Consider the following 11,689-nt stretch of genomic DNA (forward strand, 5'->3'; position numbering starts at 1 on the left):
AAGAAATGATAATAATAATAGTAATAATAGAAAAGCAATCGAGCATATCGAAGACTTCTGCAGCGAAGATTTTCAAAGAGTGCGCGACGTATGAAAGAGCCATGAGGGGGATGAATTTCGAAAGAAAATAGAGAAGGGGGCCACGCTCCGCCAAGGGTGGAAATAAAACACTGTACAAACGAGCTCTTAACGGCGCTGGGCTTGCATGTTGGTAAACATCAACTTGAAGCCGTTGCACAAGGCCTGCATATCCGGGTAGGGGTTTTTCTGCAGTTCGAATCCCTGGGGAATGACCTTGACGGGCCAGTTTTGAAGCCGTGAGCGCTCGCCTGCCTTAAAACAAAGAAAGAAGTAACCGGGGTATTTGGTGTTGATACAGAAGGCATAGGCAGAACGACGAGGATTAGCCTTGGTGTAAGTCTCAAGCCATTGATCTAGGAGAGAAGTTAGGATTCCACAAACATCACAGAAGATTAGCCGCTGGAAAGCCTCCACATACCGGTTTCAGACTTGCTACCATCTTGGAACTTCTCGTGCAGCATCATCTCGTCCACCTTCTTGGCCATGGCCTTGACGTGGTTGACGATCAGATCATCCAGATCACTGTAGGTGTATCTGCCTCCAACCTTGAGGACTCGTCCCACGGAGAACTCGTTCTCCTTATCCAGTTCTAAAACATCGATGTGCTGGTACACACCGTGGGCTACCTTCCAGGTGACCGCCAAGTGGTCGGGACCACGCGAAGAAGGACGAATAACCACATCACCGCGACTACGGGAGCCAAGGTACTCTTCAGCCTGGGTAGAATTGAAGGGGTGGAACAACGGGTGCTTGATAACACGGATCGCTTGGCCGGTGTGCTGGATCTTTTCCCGCTGGGACTCCCGATCTTTGCGCTCCTGTGCTTCATCCCAGTCGCCAAATCCATGATTTGGGTTCCGATGGACGGGCTGGCTGACTTGATCCTCCCGCAAAGACACATTGCAGGTGAAGCTTTTCTTGTTAAGGAACAAGATTTTGGCGGGGACAGTTTGATGTGGCTGATAAACACTACGCACGGGGACATCGTAAGGCACTCCCAGCTCCGTCTCCGAAACCAGTGCATCGATACCGCAATCCAGCTTGGCATCGATATGGTCGTCAAACACGCGCTTGATGGCAATAGGCACCACCATACCATCCTTCAACGAATGTTGAGTCTCACCAGTGAGCATGGTGAAAACGTCTTCAGTCCCAAGGAAGAGGAACTGTTTACGTAGCTCCTCATACGGTTGTTGCAGTTCCGCACGGATTGTTTCCAGGGTAGCTCGCTTCCGCTGGTTGAGATTTTTCTCCAATTGCTCGGCATACTCCTCGAGGATCAGATCGTTGACACGATCTTGTTGCTCGTCTCGGAATAGTTTCCGCACGATTGCGCCCGAGCCATTCTCGTCAGTTTCAGCCTTGATATCTTCTTCATCAAGCTCCAAGGCATCGGCAGCCATCTTGCGTGCGATGTCGTAGTCTTCAGGGTGCACCCGAGTATTGTCCAATGGGTCCGCGTCCGGGTCGGCATTCTCATAGTCAATGTACAGAAAGCTAGCGCAATTGTTCCACACCTTGATACCCATGGCTGGGTATTGAGAGTTGATGCCAATGAGTTCCACGCGGTTGTTGATATGGCCGCCTCCCTGGTGGATCATCTGGAGCATGTGTGCGGCCTTTCGAGGGCCCAGTCCACAGACATAAGGCAGAAGATTGGCTGTTAACGGGTCATGGATGGCTTCAGTGAGTTCGACACCCACAAGATTGACCATATCGACCAACGCAGTCTCCAGTTGCTTGATCAATAGATCTTGAGATATTAACTGTTGGCCAGGCTTGAACTGGATAGAGACGATATCGCGGCCCAAAGAGGCATACTCCTTGAGAGGACTTTGCAAGTAGTGGCCCAGAGCGACACAATAGTTGGTCATCGGCTGGAAGCTTGGGTTGTCTTGACTGGCACGGGGGCTGTTTTGATAAAGTCGAGCGACCTCGTCATTGACAATGACAACTTCCAAACGGTCGCTGACATCCTTAGTGTCGCCATTCTCGTCTTCGTCTTGATAAGTGGGACCACGAATGTCCTTCAGTTCCACAACTTCAGACACCAATTTGTAGAGGCGTCGCGTTTCTGGAGTCATACCAGAGACGGCGATCACATCTGGCTTGCGTCGATGGCAAATATCGAGGAAAGTGCTGACGCTTTCACCGTCTTTGATACCCCTGCCAGCGTCTCCCACATCAAGATGGAAGAGTTGTCCATTCTCCAACACACGGCCATCTTCTTCGATGAAAGCCCAAAAAATGGGTTCTCGACCAACGATGCCAAAGCCGGTAGACAATGCAAGGACACGTGGCACGGTTCCAAGGACCATTCCCTTGGGTTTGTACGGAGCTTGATCCAAACGGGAAGAGAACGCCTCTCGGCACTCCTTGGCCACATGATTCTCGCACTCCTGCCGAATGTTTTCTTTGACACTGCGATTGATAAACCGTTCGAGCTTGCTAAGCGCCATGTCCAAGACATCGCGACGGAGACGATTCCAGGCGTCGGCGACCTCGGAGTAGTTATCAGACTCGATGTCAGCGTAAAGACGTTGGCGGAATTGGTCGAAGTTTTCAAAACGCACTCGAACTTCAACCAGTCCTTCCTCCTCGGCTTTGAGCATCCGCAGGAACATCTCCGGCGGCGGGCAATGTCGCTCAGCTGCTGATTCCGGAGGTACTTGAACTCATAGTAAGGATGCTGCTCGTCAATCCGTCGTAGCCCCTTTTCGGTTCGGAAGCAGTCGACCACGCCATTCATATAATATGATTGGCGAACAACCTTGCGCATTTTGGGGCTCATTACGAGTTCTTCAGCAAACATGGACTTCGCAGCTTGCAGAACATGAGACGAGTTGGAGAAGTCCGCGTCGACGAACTGATCAGCCAGCTCCTCCGGTCCTTCTGAAGGGTCTTCGGTGTATTTCCGGCGATTCTGCTTGGCAGCATTATCCGCGAAGTCATTAGCTGAAATTCCGAATGCGCGCACCAAGCCATAAGCTTTAGCATTTCGCACTCTTTCGTAGATTGATTTGCTGGACGTTTTGCGGCGATGATTTTCGCCGTTAGCCTCGCCGTTAAGGTTGGCCATGTCACGAAGTTGAGTGGCGTATTGGAAGTGGATGTAATCCTGGACATCTTGAAGCTCTTCCATGGTAGCTGCAGTCGTGAGAAGCTCTTCCGCGTTCGCATCTTCCACGCTAAAAAGGCTCTTCAGACCGTCGTAAGCTTTTTGGATAGTATTGCGCTTATCAACAAGGGCACGGAATTTCAGATCATAGTCAAAGATGTCCCACAAATCAGTCATGTTCAAGAGACGCTCTGCACGAATATTGTACTGGGTCGATCCATCATCAGGACCAGTACCGTTGGCAGGTTCCTTAACTGCATGGATCATGTAATCTTTGCGGTGCTGGAAGATGAATGGCACCTCCCAATCATCAGTGACCAAAAACTCCAGCATTTTGGCCACAGAACGCTGGAAAGGCTCATGCAGTTCTGGATCCAAGCGCTTTTTCAGCAACATGAGACCGGAAATCCAGATGGCTTCTTCCCGGAACTGGTCTTCCGTAAGAACCACATGCTTGTATGGTTTCCGCGCAACTTGATGGCGCTCAGGCTCGTCGATGGCTCGGATCTCGTTATCCTCTTCGGTCAACATGCGCTCCGCCAGCTCCGAGGGATCGAACACGTCTTTCAAGTCGAGCTTCCGGGATTCGTCCTGATTAACCTCGTCTTCCTCTTCTTCAAAGTCGAGAGCAAATCTGTAGTCCGACCCATCACCAAATGCCGCACGCATGTCTTCAAGAGCATTCTCGTCCAAACCAGCTGCTTCGGAGGCACCAATTCCATAAGCGTGAGGGCGAGCGGGAGGCGCAACCTCAAGGTCATCTTGTTCTCGCTGACCTTCCTCATCTGAGAAACTGTCCTCCGTGATGAACCCATCCATCTCGTTGTCGCGTGGGCGGCCGCGGTACGGCTGTGCTGCTGCTGTATCCTCATCGTCATCCGAATTGAATATGTCATCGATTCCTTGGGGGTGCTGAGACTCGCGATCTTTGCCTCGCTTCAGGCGTTTGAACTTTGACTGGCAGGGTATAGTGTAAGTAGATCTTCAAATGTCTGCATATTCATCTTCGGGGCTTTTGTTCTCGACTGTATTGATCGACATACCTCAGATGCAGAACCCCGTTGGAGGCCAGGAACATGTTCGCCGATCAACTCCAGATCCTCTTCATCGAGGTGCTCCTCTTCCCGCGCACGTTTTTGCTTCCTTTCCCTCCGGTGGCTCTTGCGCTGCTCGATCTCTTCATCGTCATCATCAATAAATCCTTCTTGAACCTGTCCGTCAAAGCAGTTGATTAGCGCGCGGAAAGCAAGTGGGTAGAAGGCGAAGTTGAACATACAGCGCGACGGGCCTCTTCATCGTCGTCTTCCTCTTCATCCTCTTCGCTTGAGTCATTGAACTCATGAGGTCTGCGAGGGGCATCCTCATCTTCACCATCAAAATCCTCGGGGACATCTTCGTCATTTCTTCATCGTCCAGCATGGCCTCGCCTTCGATCAAGTCGCGCAGACTCATGGTGGCTGGTCGGAGGTCTTCCTAGGTGCAGGAGGGGACGGACGAAAGACGGAAAAAGAGAGAATTAGCGCGTAGATATCCGCCACCAGCGCCCAGGTGAAAAGGGTGATAAAAAGAGAGGGGTGAGGCAAGAAGGTTAGGGAGAGAAAGAAGAAAAGGACCTGAGCTTTGCCAGGACCAGAGGCTCGGCGAGGGAGACGCGGGTGGCGGTGATTGGTAGAAGCCGTGGCTAGTGAATGTGGCTACGCAGCGGGTGTGATTAGTCAGTATCACGTGGGGCCTGGTTTTTCTTAGGCCTTCAGTCTCTCAGAATCCGAGGTGACGGTTCTACGACCATTTTGGTTAGTCCTGGTCGCCCTGGACTTCTAAGTGATGTACTTTGGTGATGTATATGAAAGTCTCGACCGCAACGTAGATCTAGGCCGGTTACCTGGCTACGTAGGTCCCCACCTACGTGTCTAGCGACTGTACTGTCTGGTACTGTCTAATAAAGCTGCTCTATCTGCCTCGTCCTCTCTCTTATTGATTTTCCTCATGGTTCGAAACCACGCCATACACTAGAGGCCCCAAGAGAGGCCCACGAAGCCCTACGGGGTAAGGATGAGTGGAGCACCAGGAACTCACCTGTGTTTCAGCGATAGTATTCTGTCGCTGAGGGAAAGAACCCCCCCCGCCCCATCAGTTTTAAGAGCCTTCGGATTTCTCATCCCACCCCCTGAAGTAGATGTCATAGTAGATGCCCATTTCTCTGTGGCCCAATCGATCCTTCTGTTGGCGCCGACCCTCCTTTCCGTATTGTTGGTTGCGCCCGAGAGGCCCAATCAGCGCTGCCCAGAACCTCCAGACGTGATATTGGGTTCCCCGCCGCTAGTTCGCGCTTCCAACTCCTTGCCCATTCACCAGCGGTCGGCTGTGATCTCTCGCGCAGTCGTCCCCCCACCTATTTTCCCCTTTTCTCGACTTTCTTCTCCCTCTTCACCCCTGCGTTCCGATACTACGAGACTCACCTTCTCTCAGCGCCATGTCGGACCCGTTCAAGGCTCGCACGCTTAAACGCAAGAACGTGAAAGGGCTGGCTCTCAATGCGCCCCCCAAGCCCAGCGCAAACACCCCTTCCGAGGGCGATGCTCAGATTCCAGGTGCGATCGGCAATGCTGAGAGCAACCGTACCGACACCTTAGAGATTGGCTTGGAATTTCGGCTGGATCTCCGGAGTGAGGACCTGGTGATGCTGAAGGAACTGGGCGCTGGCAACGGTGGTACCGTGTCGAAGGTGAAACATGCGTCAACCAACGTCGTGATGGCTCGCAAAGTAAGAAGATCGAAGTCAGTGGTCCTCGGTTTGATCTGATTTTCTAACCCCCTGCGTCCCTCTTGCATCAGATCATCCGAGTCGATGCCAAAGAGAACGTGCGGAAGCAAATTCTCAGAGAACTACGAGTGGGCCACGACTGCAACTGCCCGAACATTGTGACTTTCTACGGAGCTTTCCAGAATGAGGCGAGGGATATCGTTCTATGTATGGAATATATGGATTGCGGGTAAATACTACCAAATGATCCTGAGAATGTGGGGGGGCTGAATGCTGACACGGAAAAGATCTCTTGACCGGATTTCCAAGGACTTCGGCCCTGTTCGAGTGGATGTGCTGGGGAAGATTACCGAGTCCGTTCTCGCCGGTCTGGTTTATTTATACGAAGTCCACCGGATCATGCACCGTGATATCAAGCCTTCCAACATTCTTGTCAACTCCCGGGGCAATATCAAACTCTGTGATTTTGGTGTGGCCACTGAAACCGTGAATTCAATCGCCGATACATTTGTTGGAACTTCGACCTACATGGCCCCAGAACGTATTCAGGGTGGTGCCTACACGGTCCGGTCGGACGTGTGGAGTGTGGGTTTGACGGTCATGGAGCTGGCTGTCGGACGCTTCCCGTTTGATTCGTCAGATTCGACCGCGGGCGACCGTGCCAGCGCGGGCCCCATGGGTATTCTCGATCTGCTTCAACAAATTGTCCATGAAACCGCCCCAAAGCTGCCCAAGAGCGATGCTTTCCCGCCGATTCTGCATGACTTTGTTGGCAAATGTTTAATGAAGAAATCGGAAGAGCGACCAACTCCTCGCGAGCTCTATGTGCGTGAAACATCATCCACTCTGCATTTTTTTTTTTCAAATGACTGACTTGGAACAATTTAGGACAAGGATGCTTTCCTCCAAGCAGCGAAGCGCACTCCGGTAGATCTGCAAGACTGGGCTATAAGCATGATGGATCGACATAACCGCAAGTCATACTTGGCAGCACCAGCACCAAAATCGCTCAAAGAGGGTATCACTCCGACCTCCAACAGCTCTTCCTCAGTCGCTACTCCTTCGACAGCGACCGCTTCTAAGCCACCTCCCATCAGTAAATCATCGGTCCACCCTCCCCAACTACAGACCTCCAACTCCTCGGGCGAGATTCCTCTTGTACATGACACTTCATCTCCAGCCCGATACTACGGCGCGTCGGCTCACCAATCTTCAAACTCCCGTTCTGGACGATCTCTTCAACCACCGTCATTGGAACACCTCTCTCTTGAGACGAGGGACGATAACGACGCGCGCTCCGGCCGTCATCAACACCGCCACCACGGGGATCCGGTGTCTGCCATCGATGCGCCCTCACGGCCATTTATGAGCCCACGTTCGATCAGCTCACACAACAACAAGACCCGCACTAACCTGAACCCCGCCGTGATGCCCATTTCTTCAGCTATGCCACCACCCACTGGACCTCCTCCACCACCCCCTGTCTCCGCCGGTAACAACTACCGCGGATACCCTGGAGCGAGTTCGTAAGGAACGTAAAATAGACCCCAATCTGCTATCTGATTCCATCTTTCCTATCTTCGCATCCGATCATTTGACGTTGCTGTCCCCTCAAGAATGCATATGCACATGTCTCTGCGCTTTTGAGCCCGTGATTCTTTCTCTTATCTGGCCTGGTCATTTGTTGATATCTCGTTACGGTTTCTGGTCTGATTTTGGTTGGATCCTGTCCATTCCTCATTTGCCTGCCTTACCTCGAGTCCTGAAAGGCCGTCCCGTGCCGGCCGAATGCGTGTATTAGGGCAGGTAAGCTGAGCATCGTATATCCATGTTCCCAGATGATCTATATGGTTCTTCCCTCCCCACTGGAAGTCCTGTTCTTGTCTTCGCGCTATCTTTCTCTTCTTTCTTTCATTATTTCCTTCTGGCAATGACTTGAATATCACCGTACCACTATGACCCCGACTTTGGCTTTCTCCTTTTCTCTGATGGTTTTTCTTCCTGTCTTTTGTGGTTTCCTTGCTCAAATATGTTCCTGCATCTCATGGCGTACATAAGCGCAAGCTTGTTACTGTTGATACTACATTTTAACTCTTGGTTGGCATGTCTTTTATTGACCGTGGCCGTGACAGAATATCGTATATTGTTGGACGTAGATTGGTGCCAGTGTTGACGCAGATCGATTTGAAGAGGTCGAACTCCAGGAGGCAAAATGAAGCCAGGGAAACCAATTCTTAATTCATAGATGAGTGATTTTTTATAGATACAGAGCAATCGAATGCCGCATGAAAACCTAGGGCGTCTCAGACAGAAAGAATACCATCAAAGGGAGGTCCACATCTGCAAGGTACTGATAACAAGGGAACCGTCCTCATACGCCAGGACCGTCAAAACCTTAAGATCCGTCTAACACCATAACCAGCAATTCTGAAAGTGAGCGCGCAAGAAAGAAAAGAAAAAAAAAAAGAAAAAAAAAAGAAAAAAGAGCAATTCGACCATCTATTTCATCGCCAACTCCGGCCCAGCCAGGGGACTCGGGCCCGGAGCTGGGGTTAATGGAGGCTGAGAATGCGAAGGTGGTGCCGGGGCCAGGTCAACCATGGGCATGGAGGAACTGTTGGCGGCCTTCGCACCACGAGTACTGCCAGCACCGCCGCCTCGGCTTCCAGGACCACCGCCACGGCCGCGGGGACTATCGTGGGACGGGGACGAGGTGGTACCATGCTTCTCGCCTTGATCTGCCTTTTTGGTCGTGCGAGCCCGACGCGAGGTTCCGCCTCTCGAGCCTGGCCCACGCAGTGGGAGACCTGTATCTTGGGAGATAGGCACAGCCGCAGCGATAGGGACATGCGGATGCGATGCCAGCGAGCGTCCACGGCCTGTTCCACGACCTCGGCCTCGGCCGCGCTTGATAGTTCCATCGGCACTGGGAGCAAAACCGTTAGTTGAGGTATTAAAGATGTAACATGGGAGGATAACGAACCGTTCAACCTGGACCTTCTCACCCTCGGAAACTAGCGGTCCACTGAAAACAAAGAACCCGTCTTTACTGGCGGCAGCCTGTTCCTGCCATGCCAATTCACTATCGTCGACAAAAGGGTCGTCTCGATCGTACTCTTCCACCTTCTTCCTTCGCTTCTTCTTCACATCACTCCCCTCAGACGGAGCCCCATTGGTACCGTTTGTGGCACCGATCATGGAAACATCACCGTCGACGTCGCTGTCACGGTCATTGTCTACACTGAGGTCTTCCTCGGCGCTTTCACCAGCTGATATACCCTTCGGCCCTTTGTCATTCTTCTCTAAAGCTGCGCCAGCAGCCGCTACACGCGCAAGGCGCTCTTTGTGAGCGGCTAGTCGAGGGTGCAAAGCGGCAAAGCCATATTGCTCTTCTGCCAGTTGGGCAAAGTTTATAATGTGGTTGCCCTTGGATAGGGGAATGTGAACAACTATGTTAGGTGCATCGCGGGTGTCAGACGAGGTAGCGTCGTCGCCTCCAACGCCGAAAAGGGCATTTTGAATTAGACCAGAGCCCTGAGGAAGTTTTGGGGCTTCCTTCGCTGCACGGGCAGGTTTTGGGGAGACAGCCTTCGATGACGGCGTTGAAGCAGGCGCCTTGTCCTTCTTTCCAGTGGTCGATGGCGGCTCTTTAGGGTCAATTTCCATCGCATCGTGGGGCTGTTGGGGCTGCTTGGGCGTGGATGCTGGAACTTGAGCTTCAGGCTGCCGCGTTGGAGGCGGTTGCGAAGCTGATGGTTGCTGCTGTTGTTGCTTCAGAACCGGTGAAGATGGCTCCAACTTAGGCGGTTGTGTATAGGCAGGCCGCTCCGAGCTCATGTAGGGCATGTATAGGTTGGGAGGTTGTTGTGGCTGCGGCGCGTGAATTGCACCATGTGACGGGGACGATGCGGGGACCGGCGATGGAGCCAATGAGGGATGTGAAGACATCGGTAGCATAGGCGGTGGCACTGGAGACGATACATTCGAGGCATAGCCAGAGGACGAGCGAGGGAGAGCAGGGGTGTAAACGCGGTTCTGTTGGATGGGCGGGTCGATAATACTAGAAATTGCGGGAGATGCGCTGGCGCGGTAATTTGGCGGCGACAGGGTGTGGCCCGGCGGACTATAGGCTGGCGCAGGCGATGGGTTGTCAAATGCAGACCGAATAGGATCGAAATTTTGACCACTAGTCCGTTGCGATGGTGGTTGGGCCTGGGGAGGTGGAGGTTGCGACTGTGGCCGGGGTGGGTATGGTTGGGAAGGAGGGTAGCTGGGTGCTGGTGCGACGGCAGCGGCTTGTGGTGGGAAGGAATAAGAGGGAGCTGGAGCCGGCTGGGGCGTAGGCGTTGATTGAACTGCCTGAAGTGGTTGAGTTGGCGGCAGTTGAGATTGAGGTTGAGATGGAGGTTGAGGTGGAGGTTGAGATGGAGGTTGAGGTGGAGGTTGAGGTGGAGGTTGAGGTAGACTCTGTTGCGGCGAGCTACGCGAAACTGGGGCGGGGAGTGGCAGGCGTCGCAGGCGTCGGCGTCGCGGGCGTTGCGGGTGCTGCATCTCCGGCTGGGGCGCCCGTGTCTTCAGCTTGTTCTAACTTGGCCTTTTTGCGAGAGGCCGGAGTGGCATTGGATTTCTCCCGAGGACGACGAGGCGCCCGGGTCTGCTTCTCCTTGACTTCTTTCTTCGGTTTGGCATTGCTGGCATTATTGGCATTGTCATCCTCATCCTTCTTGCGACGCGACCGTCTCGTTGTCGACGCCCGGCGAGTGGTGGTGCCTTCAGTCTTGTCGGCATCGACAGAGACCCCTTCATCTTTTGGGAGATCTGGATTTGGAGAATCGGTCGACATGATGTGACAAGGAAAGTGACAGAAGGAGTGGGATGGTAGTTTGGGGATTTTTTTAGTACATCAACGGTCGGCCCACGCCAGGTATCACCAGAAAACCGGGAACGCCAGCTTGGGGAACGGGACACAAAACCGAGACGACCGATCTGTGACAGCTGAGAAGCGGGTGGGGGCAAGGAAAATCAAACGGGACAGATACGCGGGTTGAATGAATGGGATGGAAAGGGAAGGGGAAAGGGAAATTGGGGAAAAAGAAGAAAGAAAAAGACAAAAAGCCAAAGGGCAGGAAAGGGGAAAACAGGACCAACAAGGAGCACGTTTGGACATCAATTTAGTCCAGAGAATTCCGGGCCTGCGGGCCTATGGTCGTACTAATTAGTTTGGCTAGGACTGCAGTCTGTTTTCGTCTTTGGTTGGTCAGACCTTACGAAACAAGGAATCGATCCCCCCAGTGGGTAAGGCAAGCAGGCCTCCCTTCAAAGTACTCCGTACTGCAAGTACCAGTCCCCTCGTACTCCCTTCTCCATGCGCGCGGATCTGGCGTCAAGTGGGGTACCCTAGCCGACGGGTCGGCAGTTCCCCTTGCTTGGATCTCGACGATTGGTTCTTATAGAAGCCCATCGATGCACGGTGCCAGGAACATATGCCATCATAGACTGCTTTAGCCTTTGGATCGGATTTTTGGCCGTCGAATTCCACATCAAGAGGGTCTGATGCCTGGAGATCGGCTCCCGGCGTACGGGTTCCTGATAGATCCCATGTCAAGAGAATATACTATAAGTACCATATCAGAGATAATATGGGGTAATAAATTAAATTAAATTCAATTAACTAGAACGTGATATACTAGTGCACGGAGTCTCTCTAGCCATCGTTCTATCGGCTG

At 52.6% G+C, this 11,689-nt stretch overlaps 3 protein-coding genes across 3 annotated transcripts; 1 reads left to right on the forward strand and 2 right to left on the reverse strand.

Annotated features, from left to right (window-relative positions):
- Positions 1-186: 186 nt before the first annotated feature.
- spt6 (chromatin-remodeling histone chaperone SPT6) lies at positions 187-4,651 on the reverse strand (the record flags this gene model as incomplete). The annotated part of the gene is made up of 6 exons (XM_058478332.1): positions 187-434; positions 500-2,653; positions 2,704-4,156; positions 4,243-4,410; positions 4,476-4,545; positions 4,590-4,651. The coding sequence occupies 6 exons, from the start codon at positions 4,649-4,651 to the stop codon at positions 187-189; spliced, it is 4,155 nt and encodes a 1,384-aa protein (XP_058326662.1).
- A 1,021-nt stretch (positions 4,652-5,672) lies between these two features.
- Positions 5,673-7,493, forward strand: ste7 (MAP kinase kinase Ste7; the record flags this gene model as incomplete). Its single annotated transcript, XM_058478333.1, has 4 exons — positions 5,673-5,963; positions 6,035-6,192; positions 6,251-6,788; positions 6,852-7,493. The coding sequence occupies 4 exons, from the start codon at positions 5,673-5,675 to the stop codon at positions 7,491-7,493; spliced, it is 1,629 nt and encodes a 542-aa protein (XP_058326663.1).
- A 969-nt stretch (positions 7,494-8,462) lies between these two features.
- Positions 8,463-10,806, reverse strand: N7468_009038 (uncharacterized protein; the record flags this gene model as incomplete). The annotated part of the gene is made up of 3 exons (XM_058478334.1): positions 8,463-8,889; positions 8,947-10,318; positions 10,455-10,806. 3 exons carry the CDS (start codon positions 10,804-10,806, stop codon positions 8,463-8,465), a joined length of 2,151 nt encoding a protein of 716 aa, XP_058326664.1.
- Between the last annotated feature and the right edge of the window lie 883 nt (positions 10,807-11,689).

Source organism: Penicillium chermesinum, assembly GCF_028974085.1.
Source record: "Penicillium chermesinum strain IBT 19713 chromosome Unknown utg000007l:1.0-2695246.0:1.0-2697696.0, whole genome shotgun sequence".
Taxonomy (NCBI): Eukaryota; Fungi; Ascomycota; class Eurotiomycetes; order Eurotiales; family Aspergillaceae; genus Penicillium; species Penicillium chermesinum.